Source organism: Aphelocoma coerulescens, chromosome 14, assembly GCF_041296385.1.
Source record: "Aphelocoma coerulescens isolate FSJ_1873_10779 chromosome 14, UR_Acoe_1.0, whole genome shotgun sequence".
Classification (NCBI taxonomy): domain Eukaryota; kingdom Metazoa; phylum Chordata; class Aves; order Passeriformes; family Corvidae; genus Aphelocoma; species Aphelocoma coerulescens.
In genome coordinates, this window is record NC_091028.1 from 15895553 (window position 1) to 15917904 (window position 22352).

General features: G+C 41.0%; 2 protein-coding genes across 4 annotated transcripts in view; both read right to left on the reverse strand.

Annotated features, from left to right (window-relative positions):
- Positions 1–4686, reverse strand: part of VPS35L (VPS35 endosomal protein sorting factor like) — a 46680-nt gene extending 41994 nt beyond the window's left edge. The window contains exons 1-4 of the mRNA XM_069030389.1: positions 4589–4686; positions 1752–1851; positions 658–825; positions 213–335 (exon numbers count right to left, since the gene is read on the reverse strand). Coding sequence (XP_068886490.1) covers positions 213–335; positions 658–825; positions 1752–1851; positions 4589–4605 — 408 coding nt within the window. The 5' untranslated portion in view covers positions 4606–4686. The remainder of the gene's footprint in view (positions 1–212; positions 336–657; positions 826–1751; positions 1852–4588) is intronic.
- Positions 4687–4707: 21 nt separating this feature from the next.
- On the reverse strand, positions 4708–20992 carry CCP110 (centriolar coiled-coil protein 110). Of its 3 annotated transcripts, XM_069030388.1 has the most exons (15): positions 20901–20992; positions 19944–20100; positions 18882–19010; positions 16293–17937; positions 15562–15686; positions 15239–15422; positions 14417–14553; positions 13949–14065; positions 13593–13694; positions 13212–13328; positions 12969–13048; positions 12311–12373; positions 11321–11380; positions 10673–10755; positions 4708–7031 (listed from the first exon to the last, which is right to left on the reverse strand). In XM_069030388.1, exons 2-15 carry the CDS (start codon positions 20088–20090, stop codon positions 6979–6981), a joined length of 3042 nt encoding a protein of 1013 aa, XP_068886489.1. In that variant the 5' UTR covers positions 20091–20100; positions 20901–20992; the 3' UTR covers positions 4708–6978. The 3 variants fall into 3 exon arrangements, with proteins under 3 accessions (XP_068886489.1, XP_068886487.1, XP_068886488.1); XM_069030386.1 differs by lacking the exon at positions 20901–20992 and having other exon boundaries at positions 15562–15683; positions 19944–20828; XM_069030387.1 differs by lacking the exons at positions 10673–10755; positions 20901–20992 and having other exon boundaries at positions 19944–20827.
- Positions 20993–22352: the final 1360 nt, after the last annotated feature.

A 22352-nucleotide genomic window follows, 5' to 3' on the forward strand; every position in this document is an offset into this window, starting at 1 on the left:
AGACAAAGTGATGGCTTCTAAATATCAAAAAACTTGGACTCAGCTCTAAAACAATCTTTATAAGTGACAGCTTGTGATTCAGTTTGCTACAACATTAAAACTGAAATTTAGAGAAGCAGTATTTACCCATGAAAGAATTATAAAATAGCAACATCCAAAATCCATTAAAGGTCTAGTACAAATTTAAAAAAAGGGTGGAAGCCACCACTTACAATAGAAAGCTTCTCTGTTGTTGTGTATCTAGCAAGGATTTCACCACGTTTGCTTGACCATGGTTCAAAGTCACTTCCTACTGCTGAGCTCTCATCTTTATCCCGTTTCCTTCGTGCACCATCCTATGACAGGAGTACAAGTGCAAAAGTTAAATACAGATCTGGAAAAAGAAGAGAAGGCTGATAAATGTCAACTTAATGTTTCAAGGGTCAGATGATCCTTTCATAAGTCACAATATCAAAAAAAATCCATATTTAAATAAATATGCCAACATAAACCAGATAAAAGTAGGTAAATAAAAAAGAATATTCTATTAATCCAGTATATTTCCTATATTAACCTCTTAACTGGTGAGACAATACATTTTATGCAGGGTTGGCTTTGTGGTTTTGGTTTGGTGTTGGTTTTATTTTACTTAGTTGAGATAACTGCCCCCAGTGTTACCATGGGAGGAGCAGCAGTCACAGGCTCTGCAGCTGCTGCAAACAATGACAGGGGATCGGTGCCATCCAACACACTGCTCAGTGGGTCCATCATAGAACTAGAGGAGGAAGAGGAGGTAGAAGAAGTACTTCCTTTCCGGTTCATCTTCTTGGTCTTGGATTCGGTAACCTTAAGAAAAAGTTCAGAACTATTAAACAAAAAGGTTTTCTCTTCCCTCACTTTTCTTTAATAGATCATCAAAATACATGCTACACAAATTGTGCTGTTGCAATGAAAGCAAGGAGACATCAAACAAACTCTTTAGAGTGAGCACCAGCATTTAAACTGAAGCCCCCCCTTTTCCCTGTATCTGGAGGCACTCACTCTTCAGTAGCATTTCCACTAGTTTTTTTTCCCTTCCAATTCTAGGTTTACAAAACTGTAAGAACAACTACTCTGAATTTCTTTCTAGTACCCCTCCTCTATTTTATTAGGTTTGTCCCTGTCCTCCAAACTCTTCCTTGCTATTTAATTTCCTCTGCCAGTTTCATCTTTACTTTCCTCGTATGACACTCAAGACTGGAGCATCAAATCCACACCTAAGGCCACTGTCTTATCTTCCTACTGACCTTCCTGAACAGAAGCTGCTGCCCATTTATCTTTCATTAGTGGATAACTCATCTCTTTGAAGCTGGATTTTTTTGTACATCTTTAAAAGCCTCATACATAAAGAAATGATAAATGTTTTAAAGTACACAGCTGACTGGAAGTTAACCCCAAACCAAATCCTACATCAAGCAATCATGCAGGTTATTTGTAATGCAACAATTTGATGTTAAATTTATCCATTATTCAGCATTTAATGCAACCAAGAAAACCCACAAGCTGGAGGTGCTGTGGAGACTGTTTCTGACACATACCAGCACCAGCAAACTTCTGTAAAGGGCAAACAGAATAAACCTTGATGCCTCTAGAACAGGCCACTAACACAGAAAGCAACTTCACAAGTACCACCAGCAACCTCAAAGCCTTTTAATTTTAAAAATTAAATGTAAAAGGAGGAACACAACCAGTTTGAATTCGGATTTATCTTCCAAAAGCACAAAATAACTCACTGTAATGGGTTTCAGTGGATGGTAATCACCAAAATCCAAGGGCATAGATTCCAGTTTGCACACTTCAGATTCTGACACATAGTTTCTTGATCTTGCATGCCTTAAAAAGCAATAGGGGAAAGTATATAAGCATATCAATAACCACGTGCTAAGAGAGAAGCATATCCTACATCTATACAGATGCTTATTTACAAAAAAAAGCATATTGAAAAATAAGCAAACATAAAGATCCAAATTTCTCTCTACTGAGATAACGTAAAACTAAAACTGGAGAAATTTTACTTTCAGCCATTTAGTTGTACTCTTTTTTAGCCTTTGAAACACACAGAGCAGCTAATTGTTCTTTTCTGTTTCATTCAAGGTCCTGAGAATGTTCATAGCACACACTACTGCCTCAGCTGAATAAGTAAAATCAGGGGATACACAAAAAATTCTTTAATCAAACTCCTAACAAAAGCAAACAGCACTTCCCTCACATAACACACATCCTTCCCACATTAACCCAAACTTTCAAATAATTCCATTCCTACTGAAAGACATAACTCATTTGGAGGATTTTCAGGAGTGCTAAGCAGCCAGCTCTTCTACAGATACCCTGTACTCAAAAAATCCAAGTTTCCTTAATAAAGAAAGAACTATGGATTAGATAATTTATGGTTGTGACACTCCAAGGAGAAACTTCTGACATCTAATGAGATAGAGCAGAGCAAGAGAAAGACTCCAGTGAAATTCACATCCTTATTTGTTTTCTTGTGTTTCTTAATCTCCAGTTCCTTTTCTTTTTGCTTTTGTCCCATTGTTCAATGACTCTTCTTGCTCATTTGCATCACGGGTTAATCAGAATCTGGGTGAAAAGTCTTTCAAACTCTTTCTGGCTACACAATTATAACTTTTCTTTGGTTGCTGACAGCTCTCTCAGCACACCAGCCCAAGGCCGAAATCAACTGCACTCTAATTAGTGTAAGCACACTGGGCAAGTGCACATGGCAATAATACACGTGGGAGTGAACAGGAGCTGTAAACCCTGAAAATAAAACTTTAAAAAGCACATTTACAATGTGGCTATTCAAGTGATAAGACAGCTTGTAACAGAGCTAATGCAGAAGACAAGATCAAGTTTGCTCTGGCATTATGTTCTGCTTACTCTCCAGGGAAAGGAGATTAAGCATTCCTTTCTTGGCTACAGCAGTGCAGCCAACTTTTGAGAGGAAATAAAAATAAGACTCTGGCCAAGCTGGGGCTTCATTGCCCGTACATCCTGCATGATTACACCCCTGCTTCAGGTGCTCTTTTAACAGTGGGTTTTTCACACATGAGCACCACCATAACTGCCACCACTCTGCACCTTCGACACCTGCCAGCCTACCAACCTTTTTCTCTCCTCCTGGTAAAATCTTTTTTCCTGGGACTGCTTCCAGGCACAGAGCACCCTCCCAGAGCCAGTGCTTATCCTAAAGCAAGCACTGCAAAAAGCTTACAGGGAGCACAAAGGAGCCAGGCATGTAAAATGGAAGAGAGTCCCTTTACAACACTAGACACATATTGGTATTGTTAATACAACGAGGCACATCCCATAGTGACTGTACCTATCATTATCTGAGTATTAAGCATTTCAAAAAAAACCCAATTTCTCTAGATATTTACATATAGCTATTATAAAAATGCATTGTAGCCCTAAGATTTAAATTATTTTATAAACTTGACAATTTTTTTTTACAAATCTGTTCAAATTTTTAAAATTTGCTTCATTTGAACAGTAGGTAAATAGAACTCCTCAGCACCAACAAATGCTATTTTTTCCCTCATATGCAGACTGATCACTATGCAGACAATTAATCTGCAAAACACTTTTTTATCATCAATACCACTTAAAAATAGCTAGGGTTCTGATAAACCCCATAGCATGAAAGTATCTTCCACATTAGAGAACAACATGATGGAAACATCTTATTAGGTAAATCTCTACTTATTTCCCCGTGGCCACTTCTGCATCAATGTTACCAGACCTGTTTATTAGCCTGTTACCTCACTGCTGTACTACATAAAAATCAAATTTTCAGCATCTCTACTGCTCTGCTTTGTTTTGCTCTATTTTGCTACTGCTTTTGTCTGTTAGAGAAAGAGTGCCTCTTTTATCCTTCCTTTACCAAACACAATACTAGACTGAGTAATTCCATGTCCTACACAGTGCAGTTCCCTCAGACGTACACATTTTTCTGTAAACGCACGTTGCTTAGAAGCTGACTCTGCCTCTGTCTGTAGCCCCTGTCTACTTCTAAAGAGCCTGTGAAAGATAACTAACAGAGGCTAAACTGTGCTAGTAAACACACAGAGAGCTTCATCTCCACCGGCGAGCCGCGAGGCGGGCACGACAACACACCGGGGGAAATAACGGGAGGCCGTCGCGACCCGCCCGGCTCACAGCTCCGGCTCCGTCGCTCAGCAGAGCCGTGCCGCCGGCCCGACACCCGCGTAGCTCCGTGTAAAGGCAGGCTGTTATGAATGCGATCTGTACCCTCAGCTTTCCCAGACAGCAGCGCCGGGCTGCGGTCCCACGGCAGCGGAGCCGCGGCACCCAGCGCCCCGGCTGCCCCCGCCACTCGCGGGGTCCCAGCCCCCCCCCCAGGCCGACTGGTCCCCAGCCCCGCTGGCGGAGAGGCCCCGCAGTTTCCCCTCTGGCACATCCGGGGCCGCCCCCGCCTCAGCCGCCCGGCTGGGCGAAGGTCGCCGAGCATGACGGCAGCCCTGGCCCAGCCGCGGGCACCCGCAGCCCCCCAGAGCCCGCCGCCGGCCCCTCACGGGGGGCACAGCCGGCTCCCGCTGCCCCGCCGCCTCACCAGGGGAACGCGGCCATCTTGCGCCCCGTCACATGACAGCGCCTTCCGCCGGCAGCGCGGGAAGAGCCTGAGGGCGGAGCGGCGCGCAAAGCTGCGCACAGAGCACGGGAAGGCAGCGCTTGGGAAAGATTTAGAGTTTATTGTGCAGAATGCTTCAAGTAAAAAGCGAGACTGGTGAGAATGAAACAAAGTACAAAAATAAATAGACTTTTGTAATGGTATCACAATTCCACACAAAATAAAAAGATAAATATGTATAAATACAAAACAGCAAGTACAAAACCAAATTCTGGCACTTGTCAAGAGAAAGGCCTCATGAAAGTTAAAAAAAAAAAAAACCAAACCCTTGTGCTATAATGCTTTATTACACACTGGAAACATGCTTGAAGAACAAGAGGTTTAGATGTGAAACCCTAAGAGAAGGGAAACATTCACTTCTACTAACACACTAAACCTATCTGTGCATCAACATATTGCCTATGCTAATAATAAATACAGCACATAAAACATCCATCAGAAACATCAATCTTTAGTGCTGCTGTATCAACAGCACCTTTTGTCATCTGTGACATCTGTGACACAGGTTACTCTTGCCACTGTAAATTCTTCCCCTCTTGAGATGTTTTTCACTCCTAAGGAAAGCTGCAAACTAAAACACAGCTTTGATGCCCACCACAGGGCGAGCAGGAAGCTTGCCTCGGGCGTTTTCTGTATTACAGCTGAGATTTTAAAGCACCACAGCATTTGTATGAAGGAGGCAGGTCCTCCACTGGTGTAAACTCTTATATTTACACCATGAGGGGAGCCCCCTGGCCCCAGGCTTTCAAGCAAACCAAGCAGTGCCATTCTTCAAAGTGCTTGGGCACTGTTTTTGCCATTTTCCAAGCACGAAATGTGGGTAACTTAGTGCATGGTGTAACACTTCTGTTCTGAACATCACAAGCTGCAGAGGACAGACTTGGTGGCAGATGAAAGCCACAGGCTGGTGAAACAGTCAAGCCAATCCACTCATCACTGCCCCTGAAGGTATTGTCCTCATCCCATTACTAATGTTCCCCTTTCATGCTATTTACCACAATTAAATTTTCAGTTAGTCTTTTTTCTCTTACATTCATTTCAACACATTACAAAGCCTCCAAAGTTAGTGTGTTGTATTGTATTGACACTGGGAAAGTAACAAAATATAACCTAATTTACATTCTGGCAGTCAGTTCTCTACTGCTAAGACTATACAGCCAAGCTTTTCTCTCTAGAACTTTCTCACTATCATGACTTAAGTTCATTAAAAGAAGGTGGAGAATCATCCTCTCCTCAAATTGATGGATAATATCCATCAGTTGGAAGACTAAGGTAAAATATGACCATGATCTTTTAATGTTAGATATTCATAAATATGAAAGTGTTGCGATCTGGAAAGGATTCCCCCCACCTGCAGAAATCATGACTTCAGTACAAGCGCCTGTTAGGTCACAGCAGAAGATAAACTGCTCAGAAAAACTGCAGCTGGCATCAATTAAATGTAACATACCTGAATTACTATTACAGACTGAAATTACTATTTAAGTCTGAAGTGGTAAAACAGTTAAAAGCTTACCTTCTGATGTTTTTGTAGAACATACCTGTCTCCATATTGGACAAATGTTGTTTCTATAAGAAAACGCAGTAGACGGCAGGGAAACAAAAAGCCAGGACTGTTTCAGTAGAGTGCTTTGATCTAGCACACATATGAATGCACAGTTTTGGTTTAGTCAGTGTAAGTATGTCCATCAGCCCAGCAGTGAATCTGGACCATGTCTGCCCAGCTCAGCAGAAATGCAAAACATTGGGTACAAGGCCTTCAGTACTGAAATTGAGCCAATCTCATTCCCACAGAAAGTACATTCAGAACGGCTGCTGACAAATTCACTGACATGAAAACTCACTTTTGCTTAAATTAAGTTTGGGGGTTTTTTTTCACATTTAGCTGCTTTCACTTTATGGTATGAAACTAAATACATACCTATGACTTACTTATGGTGGCACTCATACACAGAAATTGCAGTTTAAGTAATGCAAGAAGCATATGTCAGACACTAGAATTAGAAAGTGTGAAAAAGTCACAAATTACCTTCATGTTGCCCTGTGGTAGTCTTTAAATAAACAAGATTAGGAATCTTTTATATATTAATACTGGTCTGTACACAAGTTCTAACATGCAATTTTCCCACAAGTATGAGAGTTTCAAAGCGTATTACTTCAATATGATTGTGGTCATGTGTCATCTGAAAATGACAAAGTGGTTTTATAATGTCTAAATATACATATATGTAAAGAAGATGCAATATTAAAAATCAGTGCTGAGAATGCCATCATTAAAACACAGCCATTTTATCCCAGTGAGTGCTGTCTTCTTAAATTGTCACAACATTTGGCTTCTTTCTTTGGGTTCTTCCTGCATATGCTCCTAAAAATAAGTAGAAACATTACCATTTTACAATTAATAGTACTAGTTTTTGAAACAGGATTGTCCAACAAAAATAGCTGAAAAAAATTAGGACAATTTCTGTAAAGCAGTATTAGGCATTCAGTGACTACTTTTAAAATGACAGTTTTCATAATGTTACACCCCAAAAACCTTATGAAAACTACCTATAGGTTTGAAAGTAATGACATTTTATAGTATTGCCTTATTTGATAACTATCCTATCTTCTTTTCTGCTACTCTAAAACAACTACAACCACAATTCACAATTTTTTTAAAAGAAGTATTGCATAACCAAGACAGAGATTAAATGGCTGATAAGTTTAACTATGCCATGTATTACTTTTAAACAAATTATCAATTAAAAAATATTATACAAGTTGAATACTTAAGATAACTCTTTCTTTTTGTCACATTAATTAAAACAAGAGACAGCTGTAGGCTCCCATATGTCAATATAAGACAACCAGAATTAGAAGTGCAGTGTGAATAATGTCATCAGGCAGAGCCCTTATAAAAGGAAGGATGCTTAAGTAAAAAAAAAATAAACAAATAAATAAGTCTTTCCACAGGGAACAAGTATATACATACTTATATTTAAAAATCTGTATTATACTATCTATGCATAGCACAAGTATCTTCCAGTAGGGAGGGTTCAGCACTGCAGGCTGCTAAAAAGTAGCACAACTCAGCATTCTTTAGGTTCAAGCAGTTACCAAGAAAGTGCAGCAGTGTGAGCAAACATTCACACAAAGCAGTGAAAACCATACCACAGGGTGCAGAGCAGTGGGAATGGAAGACAGCCATGGAAGAGGAATGACTACCAGGCAAGTAAACGAATGGGACAGAGTGCACGCCAGTCCTTTTTAGGCTCTTCAGTTACTCTGGGCCAGAGCTGCAGTGGTTACTTACAGGTGTCTGAGGGCTACACTCAGCACAGGCCAAAGCAGCTTCGGGAATGCCCAGAGCCCTCACATCTCAACAGGCTCCCACTACACAGAACATTCTCACTGGCCCAGCACTCCCCTGTGCTGTGCTCTTCAGCTCACCTGGGATCTCGTAGGACAGACAACCAGCTGACATGGTGCTTTATTAGTGATTAACACCACCCCTTAACTCAGCCCAAGTGCTCTCAAAGCCATATAAAAATCTCACACACGTAATAGGGTATTACAATAGCATATGGGTGTGCAAAAATCCCACAGCAATCTAGACTAAGGAATTGCAGAAGGCAAATTTGCATAAAAGCAGTGACAGTTCTGAGAACAATTATCACTCATCCTTTTCCAGTGGCAAGGGGCAATCACACGAGGCCTCTCTCCTGGGACAAAGGACAGACCTGCTACTCACACACAGCAGGCCTAAGGCTTCCTGAAGTGCTGGCCTGACAGCCAATACACCCCACAGCCCCCACCATCTCACAGGGGCAAGATGTGCCCTTGGCTTGGCCAAGTGCTGCCACCACCCAGATATTCTGTGTGCCTTGTGCCCTGTGTTTCTCTTCCACAGAAAAGGAAACTGGGCAGAGCAGATGAATAGGTCTTGTTGTAGGAGCAACCTGATCAACACTATTTACCATACCACCTGACTTTTCACTATTCACATTTTAGCCGTATATAAAATATTCAAAGTGAGTTTTTTCATTATTGCAAAATTCTGCAGATTGTTTCTTCCATGCCAAGTGTTCCCCAAGTAATAACTGCAGAATGCATTTCTCTTCATTTAGTACAAGAAGTCTAACCTATTTCTGAAGGAGCACATGAAGTGTTGGTATTGCACCACAGGAACATGTGTGATGTCCACGCTCTAAATGAGGTTACACTGAGCAACCAGAACTAACCAGCATACAACTGGTTAGCCACATCTGCCTGAAGGCCACTACAGAAGGCATCCAATGACTTTCCAGATATTTGACAAACAGCAACAAGGCAAAAAGAAGTTTGGAGATATATCCCAAAGGATTTTCTTCATTGCAAGTATGACCTGTCACAACTTTGGTAATTATGACTAAGATAAACCCAGGGACTTCCTTAGAAGAACAGCACACACTGCCAACACAGAAGAGTGAGACAGAATGCTTCACTGGATGCCTGATGCCAGACACAATGTAAACACCACTGTGGCTCATTATGAGCTCAGCGTGAATTACATGAGTTTGGGGATGGCATCCAAACCTCCAATCAGTGCCAAACCTGACGTGTGACACCACCCTAACACTGCTACTCTTTTACAACCTCTGTAATACTGTATCTGGTAGAGGTTTTGATTGTTCTGCTGTCCCTGTTCTTCAGCACACTCATTTACTAGTCAATAGCAAACGTGCAGATGAACATTTGTCTTAATGGCTACTTCTAGTTGCTAAAATTGTATTATTTACTTTATTTTCTGCTTTATATTTCAGGGAGATTACTTATTATCTTTGCTAATTTTTCTGTAGTGTCACTGAGTCCAACCAAACAACTGCCTTGTTCTACTTTGGTGATGACAGCACTGCCAGGAGAACTGACAACAGAAAAATAAATGAACACACTCTGGTTGTGATCTCACCACCTGCCTTTTTTTTCCCCTCTCATACTGAAGTGTTATCTATGTTTATGCATACTGCCTTACTATACATTCTTCTGTTCACTTCTCTTGACTTCACGAAGTAGCATCTGGGAAAAATCACATTTAAACACTAAAACACACTGCATTCAAACTTGCAGATACTCACTCCCAGCATTGCTCTGGGGCAGCAAAAAATAAGCACTTGCCTTACAGGAAAGGTTTCATCCTTAATACATACAGATTATTGAAAACATTATGGAAAACAATTGAAATCCTACTACATTACACATTTCCCTTATTAAGCCCCAAAATTCCCAATTTTTATACTCGACTTGTGGAACTCTCCTTTGAGAAGAAAGTGTAATTCAGATGCTAAATAGTTTTAAAGCCTATAAACTACTTTACCTTTTGATAAATTTAAGTTTGCCACTTAAGAAATTTAAAATCTAATTAAAAAACCAGAAATTGTGTAACACCATTCATAGTCATTTATTAGAGGTTCAGCACTATTATCAAATGTTTTAAATAAAAGGTAACCAACCAGTCATCTCTGTATGGAAGCACAGAAATACTCCACTTTTAAACTTGGGTCATTAAGACCCAAACATGCTGTGAGATGCTACAGGAATATATATATATAATTTTAGGACTGTATGATGAGTGAACACCTGCTGAGGAGTCTGAAACTGTCCCTCCCATCCTTTCAGTACGCTCCATGCTGAAGATGTGTGTACAGAACTAAGAATCAAATGACATGGAAATTCTAATCCAAGTCTATTTTGTCTACTATCAATTTCTCAACAGTTCCAGTGAATATATCTGGCAATCTTTTTTATGACTGGGCATCTGGTGAGTGAAAGCAAATGAGCTGTGCAGCACATTCTATATACTGTGTTTATAGAATTTGAAAGTGGATGGTTCAGGTACCAGCACAGGTTTGTTTGAAGAGATAGGTTAGACCTAAGGCATAGCAAAGCAGGTGCACAAGGAAAGGAAAACAATATATTGCCAATTCATTTTTTCTAGGTACTAGTAACTTATTTACTGTAAGATCCAAGCACCAATTTTCTACACACCTGAAACAGCCTTGTTAGACACTCTGCTCTCTGAGGCCTTCTTTCTATTTTGCTCAACCCCATTCACTGAGGTCTTAGGGGTTCTAATTAAATATAAAAGAGTTAATAAGTCACTTGCAACAAAGTTGAAAGGCTGTATACAAAACTATAGACACTATCAAAATGTATTTGGCATGAAAACATTTTTACCGTGTCCCACAGAGCCTCTTCCTGAGCACCTGTACAGTTCCTATTGATACTATTATGGCTTACATAGATACATTAAGTAGGATAACATCTCCCCATGAACAGATTGAAAAACTATATTCAAGAAACTGCTTTAGTTTAGATACCATGGCATTACAGTCTACATATAAAAATACACATATTTCATTAACTGGAAGCAAAGCTTCATGGAATGAATGTTACAAATAGAAATGTTGGAACAGTGTAAATGAAGACAATACACAAGAGGATGACAACAATAAATATTTTCCTGCAGCATAAGGTAAAACAAAGCTTCATCACTCTCTCAAAATACTGAGAGAAACAATTATTTTTACTCTGAAGAATAGCTGTACCATTATGTGTAAATATTATTCAGTAATCACTGTTCTTGCACTTTGCATTTACTTTCACCTTTAGGCTAGAAACATGCTGTGCTCTTACCCTTGTCTGCAAAGCAGTCTATGAACCGGGGCATTCTGTCCTTGGTTTGGCTGAAGTATGCTGTTAAAACACAGACTTTTATTAGTGCTTTTTCCCTTTAAAATTAAAAATCTCTCAGAAATACTGAATTTGGAATTGTGTTTCACATAATGAATTTCAGAAAGGCTAACAGGTTTGGTAAGGCAAATGACATGTAGGCAAAGGGGCTGGAATTAAAATTCCAGAAGAGGATTACTACTTCCACTATTTAAAACAAAGAAACAAAAAAGCACAGATAGATCTCCCTCAACAGTGCCTTGGGTTGCCAGTTATTGATGAGAACACACAGGAAAAAGAACTGAACTGCTTACAGTAGTCCTTGAAGGCTGAACTGTATGAATAGACAGTATGTCTTCAAAGCTTGTGGGTAAACATGGGATAAAACCTGTTTTTAAGGGATGCCAGGTATCTGGCTTTAAATACAAGAAAAAGGTGCAGACAGGCCTCATAAGAGAGCAGCTCGTCTGCCTGAACAACATGTACTGAACACTGTAATTTCTGTGATCTAAGCAAACAATAACACAATCAAGGAACAAAACTTTCTTCACAACAGAAAGCCACTTCTTTTCTGACAGCTTCCTAAAGATAAGCATTATCAATAACTGCACTGCAAAGTAAAAGGTATTGGGAAGAGTAGTAGTGCCAAAGTGAAGCTTAACCGTGCATCTCGGAGAAAAACGTTGAACCTGAGCACCAAGACTTAAAGCCATAAATAAATAACTTTTGAAGATAAAATTTCAGAACTGACTCTAAAGAAAACGTATCTTTCCTAACTTCTAATGAGCTAATACACCCTTTTCTCGGGCCATGGTAAATCAGATTTCACTGATTTTCATGATAATAGTAGCAGGAATTGAGCTGATCGATGGCAAACCAACAACACAGATCACAGAATCTATCATTATAAGACAGTTTCTCGAAAGCATCCTAATACAAGTAACCATCACCCACCGGTTTTCAGGAGGTTTTTGTTTGATGATTATTTTTTTACTTGGTATTCCCATTTCTGAAGCCCTAGAGAAACAAAAGTATTGAAACATATTTCAATTAGCAAATTATCATCCAGGTCTTGAACAGAAACACTCAGAGAAAGCCTAGAAGAGGAACTACATCTACATGTAATACTGCCAGGGCAGTCCTACAGATTATCACTTCTTTACTCAGGAGCAAGTGCAACAACTGCTCAGTCCACTGTGTTGCAGGATAATGCCTTCTACCATTCCCCAAAAAAACCTTGACAGAGATCCTCTATCAAGTATCTATCTCTATTGCTAGGCACTTTAGATAGATAAAATCACTTGGAGCACTTTTTAATTGGCAAAATCAACCATAAACTAAGAATCCACCACTGCATTACAGCAAAAATGCACAAGTTAGAATAAACATTTTTCTCCGCACAAACAAGAAGCCTCTTAAAAGTAAGAGCAAAATACAATTAGCAAGACACCACACAGCTGGAAAGCTTTTTACTCATTCTTCCTAGCACAGATGTCAGTTTGCAAAGAAACAGTTATTCTATAAACTTCCCATCATTATTTCCTGTGCCTTCTACTCCTCCTCTTGGACCCCTCCCAGCATCCCTCCCCACCCAAGGGAGAGCTGCACATACTTCATGTACTTTTTCCTGTCCAGAGATTTCTGCGTAGCTGTTGAAAGTGTCACTCGCTCTCTTGGGCTCTTTACTTTATCCTAAAAAAAAAAAAAAGAAGATACTGAAGAGTTATCTACAAAAGCATAACTAAAAATTTAGATTTAAGAAACATTGCACAGAGTGAGGAAGAATCTCTTAAATGCAAAACGATTCAGTACTTAAAGTCTTGAAGCAGTTTACGCTCCCTGGAATGTAACACACCATTTGCCTGAGCATCTTCTCTTTACGAACTTCACGGTCGTGACGCAGAATATTCATTCTCTCCGATGCCTCCATTGTGAAAAAGATGTCATGGATGTCAAACAGAGCAGCTCGCAGCTGGAAAGAGTAATTAAAATGTTAATAAAATATGCAACCAAGTTTACCTGTCCATGGTTTTGATTATCAAGCACTTTTCACTTTCAATCTAAACAAAACACTTGATAATTTTGAAATCAAATAATTTTGTGTCAAGCAAAAAAATGGAATCTTCTCTTCTTTAAATGTTTAACTCTAAACAAAGCCACTCTCAAGGTTTTATGTATTTATATTACAAAAGCAGAATAGCTAGAAAAGACAAAAAAAAGGTTTAAATTGTATCACCTGAGCCATTACTCTTTCATGAAGGGATGCATCTTGTGCTGACACACTTCCTCTTTTCAGTGGGGCTTCAGACTGAAAATTTTTTATGAATTCCAGAGTATCCTGGGAAAGACAGGAAAATAAGAGTAAGCACCAGGCATAACCCTTAATAACAAAGCAATCATTACAAACAGTACACAGAGGACAGATTATTTGTTTGATTTGGACCTTATGACACTAAGCAATGCAACACTCAAACATGTTCATGTAACAGCCCCAAAATCTTCTGAGAGCAGAAAATGCAGGAATGTCAATGGAAGTCAGGAACAAAAATAAATAGGAGAAGAAGCTGCCTATTGCAAAAAAGCTGATCTTACTTTTACAGTTTGCTTAAGATGTTTCAGTTTTTCTGTCTGCAGGAGTCTACGAGTAAGAAATCCCTTTGCCACTGCAGTGATCTTGTCGAACTTCATTTGTATCTCTGGACTGAAAACCTTATAAAAAAAACCAACACATTTTTCTAAACTTTTGATTTAAAAAGCAAGAATTATGAATTATTTATCAAATAACATCCATCAAGTGACACAAGTTTTCAAATAAAAAACAAACTTTGACTGGGCCAAAAGTACCCACCATAATCTAGCAGAAGCAATATATTGCTATATTATTATTTTGCATATACGAATAATAATCTATACAGTTCTCTCATGTAATCGAAGTTGACATAGGAAGGGATACTAAAATCTCCTGTAAGATTTATTACTGCACAGCTCTTATAAAGTCACCAGTGCCTTACAAAAACATGAGGGCCTTTTAAGATAAGAATAAATCTTTTTTTCCCTTACCTGAGTCCACCTAGTTTTGATCCTATTACTTGGCCTGCATACTGAGGTTTTTATAACTCCACTACCTGAGGGTCCCCAGAGATAGAATGAAGTTTCACTTGTTGAAGCAAAGGTGTTGGGTGTTGTATGAGCAAAACCTGCAGGCAGAGCAGAACACACAGTTCAACACACGCTTCTGCCAGTGAAGCACTGCCTGTGTCTGTGTATGCACTCAGCTCGGGCATCCCAGCTTTGTCTACAAGGTCAGTTATAGGCAAGAAGCAAGCTGAATATTTCTGAGTGATTTCCATGCAAAATTTGCTAAACAGAAGACAGAACAAAACATTTCATGATGTTCTGGAACAGGTGAGAGGTGTTCCATCAGCTACAGCTGTTCTGCCTGGTAGTTAAGATGCCTTGGAAGAGCCCCTCTAAACCTTCTACACAAATGTGACCACCTGGCCCAGTGCTGTGCAGCTACATGGCACAAGGATAATCCTTCTGGGACATGATGCAAATCCACATCCTCATCCTTGATCAAAGGAGGTTATTCTTAGCTTGTTTTCCTTGGATGTGCCCTAAAACAGTTACATAACAAATGCAGTACATGGAACAGTTTGAGGATGGCTGAACCTGTGCTAAATGCCAGTGACACAAAGATGCAACAGTCTTTGTTTCACAAATGCTGTCCCCAGCTGAGGGCAGCAGCTGTCTGTGTACCCTGAGCCGTCCCAGGGCAGGAACACTGCACTTATCCACACAGTGGGGCAGCAGGTCCAGTCAAGCACTGTAGAACAAAATACATCACAACACTTAATCTATATTCTTCCCTCCCAGTTTTACCAATGCTGGTGGAGTTTGTGTTATGGACTGTCTCCAGCTGAGACTGCACACTTTCCAGCAAGCCACTTTCACTTTTTTTCCTCCACTCCAACTCCATCCTACTGTTAATATTCACTTTGGAAATTTCTATTTCCGTTGTAGTAACCTTCTTTCCTTTCAACTGTCTCTCCTGCTCTTCCAGTTCCTACAAAAGGAAGATTCAACTGTGAGACTATTTTTCTAATTCTGCAAAGCAACAGAATATACATTTAAACCCAACTGCTTCCTGACAAACTTCCATGTAACACACAACATTTGCTTTTAATTTTTCCTGTTGACATTACCTTCTGCAATTTCTCCTGTTCTCTCTCTTGTTCAGCTATCAGAATCGACAGTTGTTGTGCATGCTGTTCTTCAAGTCTCTTTCTCATTTCTTCAAAGGCCAACATTTTAGTTTTTAAAATATCTTCTGAGAAAATACATCACAAAGAATCAAATATTGAATACTTTCTATATGATCTTTGCCAGAGACATATACCCTTTATCAGATATAATTTGCATCATCAGTAAAAAGTAAAAAAGATGTCTTTGATACCAAGTTTCCTTGATATCAAGTTCCCATTATGTATACTAAAATAGGGACATGCAAAATACAGTTCTAAGAATTTTACACTTGCTAGAGTGAATTAACATTATTTATGCCACTTCAGCCTAATTTGGTAGAGACACAAGCAGAAGTAACATAGTCTTGAATTTGAAGAAAATACCTATATGTTTTTGGGTTTTTTTAATTTACATGGACTATCTTTTCTTTTAGTAGTCCTATTTAGAGCTCGTGGCATAAGCCAATTTTCTTAGTAAAACTAAATTCCAACTTCTAGATTCAAACAGGAAATCAGTATTTGTGATGTCAAATTAGAGAACTGAGGCTACTGAAAAAAATTTATGTGCCATAAAATTTTAGCCTTTTGACAGCCATACATCCTTAGGAACACCAATGACTAATGATCACTGGAGTTTTTTCTAAAAGATTTATAAACTGAGAAGTAAGCCTTGAGTACAGGAAATCTTTTACCTTTCGCCATATTTTCAAGGACTGCGTTCTTGGTAATGTAAACTGATCCCACAGGATATTTCTGTTCTTGCAACCACTGGTTCTCTTGTTCTTCCATTCCAACTCTTAGAACGCAGGAACCATTTTCTTTTTGGCAGTTGTCGGTGTCCAAATCAAGTCTACGTTTTACCTTTCCAAAATTTTCTGGAAACTGCTCATTTGCTGAGGCAACACTTGGGGTATTATCCATCTGCTGTCGCACATTCTTGCTCTGCATTAGTAGTGGAGATGGACTTTCTACGTCATAAGATTTATTGAGTTCCACTGGAGAATTACATTTAGTGTTCTCTGGCAAAGTAGCTGGTTTCATTTCATTCACAGCCAGGATCTTCTGTGTCACTGTAGACTGGCTGATGGCAAAGGGCTCATTCACTTTTGGAGGCACCATACCAGTACTGGTCTCTACTTTATGTGGCCCTCTGCTGTCCACCACCACGTGACCTTCCACCGTAGCCGACACCGTTCCTCTGCTCTCAAAGAGCCCGAAGGAATGGCGATTTGGTTTGCCAACCCCCAACCCATCACAGGGGCCTGAAGAATTCCTGCTGACACCAGGAATTCTGCCAGGGCAAACTGTAGTGAAGTCCACCATGAACTTTGGCACCGATTCAGACACGTTGTTTTTATCTGCAATATCTTGCATGATCAAATCCATTGCTCTACCCTTGCCTTTAGGACTTAGCTCGTAAGCATTCACAGGGTTGTTTATAATGATGTGTCCCATGGATAAAGGCCTTGGGCGCCGTCGGTGCATTTTAGGGCTCATGCTTGGCTCTGGGCTTGGCAATTTGGCATAAGAGCCTGTGAGGCTCCTGACAATGCTGCTGTCACGCTCAAACACACAATTCTTTTTCAATTCCTCATCTGAATCGGAATCCACCAAAGGGGGTGTTCCAACTCTCACAGGTATGTCTACTTTAGAAAAACTGGATAAAGCGGACATACTTGTGTTATTTGTATGAGTAGAGGCACCTTGGAGAAGGGTATTTGATTTATTAAGACTGGGTTTATCAAACGTCTGAACAGAGCAACTTCTGCCTGTAAACTTCGCTCTCTCTTTCACAGAGTCAGTTGTTTTAACAGCGTCATTTTCTTTATCCGAATGACTCTCACTCGTACTCCTCTTGGAACTGCTTTTTGAGGCACGCTTGCTCTGCTCTTTCTCTATGTATTCCCTGGACTTCTTGATCAGGTTCTGGAGACTCATGACACACGGATCCTGGACATCCTCATCCGACGGAGACCCGACTCGTCCCTCCTGCTTTTGCAGAGCGTGAGACGGGAGCTTGTTACACCCCTTGTCAGGAGACGCAGCCCTCGGACAAGGAGCGTCTTTCGACAAGCGACTCTCACTTGGCTTGGAGGAAACCTTTTCTTCTGCTGCTTTAACTACTTCCGTCATATTTGATGTCATTTGCCCTGCAGTATCTGATGGTCTACGTTCTGGTGTCTTTTCCAGGTCCATGGAACCGTGCCTTTCAGGAGAACGTGTTGAATTGGTATCTGATAGAGCTGTGAAGTCAGTCAAAGCCTTTGAATCCAAATCAGGGCAAGAACTCTCAGCCTCCAGAGTGTTCACATCACTCGTGGTAGGTCCTTTCTTCATCTGCAAATTAAAATTTTTAAAAATGTCATATCTTCAGTGAAATCCCAGAATCTCAGATTCCTGCAAACTTCACTTGAACTTAAAAAAAAAATTGAAAAAAACAGCTTTATTTAAGTGAAAATTACATGTTACTTCCAGACAGCATTTGTTTAAAAGGATTTTCACACTCTAATTATCCTGTGTGCTGCATTTCAGTTATCAAAAGGACACATTTGGAAAAAAAACCCCTTAAATTATGTTTGTATTGAACATACTTTCCTGGTCTGCTGGTCAAACCCCAAGCCAGCTGACTGTTGCCACATACATTCAGTAAACAATACACACTAGTAAGAGTTCTTTGCCACCTTGGTAACTCAACAAACTCAGTGTTAACTGCACTTGTTTAAGCAACAGTTTAATTTAAAGGCTGTATTACAACTGTTCCAAAGACCTATAATAACTCCTTGATTAGATGTATTTAATAGCCTTTTAAATTTAAACCTCTACTAAATTCATCATTGAAACAGCAAAGGAAACAAAGTATTTGAAGTAAAATTGTGAAGAACACAACAGAATTTCAAGTTGTTGTGAAGGTAATTTGAAATCTGTAGTCATAAGGTTGAATATAGATTATTTTCTGATTAAACTATAAGCTTGCAAATAACTCAGGGGAGTTGTTCATTTGTTTTAACAATCCAGTTATTTCCAACACACTTACAAAAGTGTCTTTTGCATATAGCAAAACAAGCAGTGAAAAGGAAATCCCACGCACTACAATAAGTATCACTAAATCATCAATTATCAGGACACATAGCATGAAATAGTAGCAAATGCTGGTTCTGGAGAGTTAGCTGCTATTAATTTCATGTTTGTATTGGGCAATACTTAAACCTCAACAATTCCTCAAAATGTCTATAAGCAGTGATTTTCTGTAAATCTATGAGGCAGCTTTGGACTAACACTACCTGGACATTTTCTACAATCTCCTGAACACGATTCAATAAAGCTTTTTTCCGGGACTCCCGTTTCCTGGTCTCTAGGTCCAGTGCTTTCTTCTTATATTGCTGTATTTCCTTTTTCTTTTCAAGGCTAAGCTGCAAAACGGAGTGTAAGAAACATGGTTTATATCACTAAATGCAAATTTCAGTACAGAATTACAGAAATACATTCGAAAGAAAAGCAACAGAACAAAACAATTAGAAAAACAGCAATCACCTGAGACTGTGCACATTAAATTCCAGCTTCTTTTCAACCAATCATACCTTTTTTTAAGGGAAGATGCATAAAATGCCTTCTTGGAACACATGCAAATGAACACGAATTTAAAATACCATTCATAAAAATTTCCATAAACATTACATTTCTCCTAAAAACTCTTACAATATCCATGCATTTGTAAATGAAGAATATGACAATATATCTGCAATTTATATCTGTATCATGATTTTTGGACACTGTTGTTAGACACTCTCTCCCATTTCTTCCCATCACTGAAACAAGGAAGTCAGCTGCAGTATTACAGGAACTACCAACAATCTTCAGCTTAGCTCTGTTCCCATTAGCACAGAATGACTTAACATAATTGATGAGCCTGTGGAATACATTAGAGGAAGATGCAAACACATGCAAAAAAAATTACTTAGAAGCTTTTTAACTATTTTGGTATTTCCTATTTGCATTCTTTTACACCTTTAAACTAACTCACATGTTCAATATTTGAAATGTCAATATGATTTTACATGAAGTTAAGCCCAGCAGTAACATTATTGAAAACCATTTGTGCTCCCCTTAGGAAGCTAACTTTTTAAAAATTAAAGGAAATGCAAGTCAGTGTGGGGGGGAAAAAGTACCTTTTACCCCCTTACTTTGTAAGATTAAGGCTAGGAATGCTTAGAATACACTAAGCAGCAGGTCAGATGACAGCTCACACAGACACCTTCAGCAGAATCATTACATGTGCACATCAAAGCCAGTGCCAATAGCACAGTTAGCACACCAGGGAGGAAAAGGGATAAAAAAGGCCTTACCAGAGGAGAAAGCACAGGGACTCTATAGAATTGAATGAGGGAGATGTTTTTGTGCTGAACAGTCAAAGAGGTTTCTCCTTTTACTACCTCTTCTTGGATTCTGGAAAGGTGCTTCCTACAGAATATTTCATAGTCCTCCATCTTCATGTTATCTAAGCTGCAAAGAATAATAACATTATTCTCCCATGTACTTCCAAGACCTTGAAGGGAAAACAACATCACGACTAATTCGGTGTCACTATGTTTTGGGAAACAAATTCTACATTACAAAACTGAATTTTCTCTTCTTCCTATCATTAACAAAGCCTGCAAAGCTCCTCCTTATTTTCCCCTATAAAAAGAAAATCTGCATATATGAGCAAAAATGATCACAAGTGCACAGAAAAGAAAGCAAGCATTGAGATAAGCAGGATTTACAAAACTGCACCTGCTACAGATAATCTTAATTTCCATCAAAGGCTAAACCTTTGAGATCTTCCACAACGAGACAGATCCTATCAACTGTTAAAAAAAACCCCAAAAAACAACCCAAACAAAATTGCAGCTCGATTGGATTTAAAAAAAAAAAAAAAAAAAAAAAAAAGCCTTTAGGGGGCTGAGAGGAATTTGTGCCTCACTCCCGTGAGCCTCCGTCTCGCTACATCCCTGTACGAACAGACGCCAATACTTACACACACACACACACACACCCCCCAAAAAAAAAGAAATCGCAGCCTTATTTCCTTACAACCGCCCAAATATCTGGAATATCTGTCACTGCCCGTCCCCACCGGAGCGAGCCCAGCTCCGGCTGGCAAGGCCCGACAACGCTTTGTTTCCCCGCACGCCGCTTCGGCCGATTCCTGCCCGCCCGCTGCGGGGCACCGAGCCCGCCCCGGGCCGGGGCCGATGCATCGCCTCCCCCCGGGCCCCGGCGCTCTCCCGACGGGCCCCGGCCCCCGTCCCACGGCCCGGTACCTGCGCGGGGCGGAGCGGCCCCAGCGCTCCCCGGCAGCCGCCGCCACAACGGCCGGGCCGCACCACGGGCCCAGCGCGCCCCGCGCCGCTCCGCCCCCCGCCGCCCCCGCGCCGTCCCCCGCCGCGCCGCTCCTCCCCGCGCCGCCCCCCGCCGCTCCGCTCCTCCCCGCGCCGCTCCTCCCCGCGCCGCTCCGCTCCTCCCCGCGCCGCTCCGCTCCTCCCCGCGCCGCTCCGCCCTGAGCCGCTCCGCCCTGAGCCGCTCCGCCCCCCGCCGCTCCGCCCCCCGCCGCTCCGCCCCGAGCCGCTCCGCTCCCGCCGCCGCTCCGCTCCCGCCGCCGCTCCGCTCCCGCCGCCGCACCGCCCCCGCTGCAGCCCCGCGGACAGACCGCTTCGGGGCCCGTCACCGTCGCTGCACTCAACCGCGGGACAGCTCTGCCGTGTCTAGGCGAGCGCCCAGCGAAGGCAGCCGCAGCTCAGGCGGATGGGTGGGGATGGAGCGCCATCCCGGTGCTCTGCTTTCCAGCCATTTCCACCCATGGCTCTCCCAGACAAGTTCCCCTGTTAGCACGGGTGTAATCTGTTCTGCTTCATCCCATTAAGTATCGCACGGTTGTGCAGTCCTTGTGTAGTCAGGACCACAAATGTGCCGCCGCAGGTATCAGTTTCAGTGAGCACGCTGTGATGAGAAAGATAAACATGAGCACCTGTACCCATGCTCTGTGAGGACAGCATCCACAAGGACAGCATCCACGAGGGCACCACCACAGACATCCTATCCCTCCCGCCCGGGCGGCAGCCAGCTGCCGGTCCAGCCAGTCCAGGAGCAGGTAACGCTCACCTGTCAGGCAGGTCAGGTGGAAGGAAAATCCACACTTGTTTGCCAGCACTTGGCCCAGGCATAATTAATTTAAATCTAATTCCCTATACATCTAATTCCCAGTATTCAGAGCTGTTAAAGCTGTCATTCTTGTTTCAAAAAATGACTTAGTCATCTGTTACCTCTTCAGTGATCGTTGAGGGGTTTTATTTTTTAAATCTTCATCTTTAATCTTAACAAATGCTGCTGTTTATCACAAGAGTTTAAAAATATGTTAGACATCTAATTAGACATTCCATTATTTGTTGTGCATCTGCATATATATCTTATTTTTCTCCAGCTACATCTGGCAGAAGCACAAAACCACTGACAGAGCATCTGAGATGCTCAGAACCATCTAGGACAATATGTGACAAATATTCATGTCAGCAATTAAAAAAAATAAATAAACCCAGTTTAGAAGATCGCGCGGTGCCTGTTCCACCTCTAGTTGGTCAGAGTTCCTCACTGGAAAGTCAGTTGCTTCCCATCCTTCCCACAGATACAGACACCCAAAAAAGGGTCAAAATCCCCACTTACGTTCACACAAACTGCTATTTCCTCGGCTTCGCTATTCCACTTCTAGACTAAAGGTG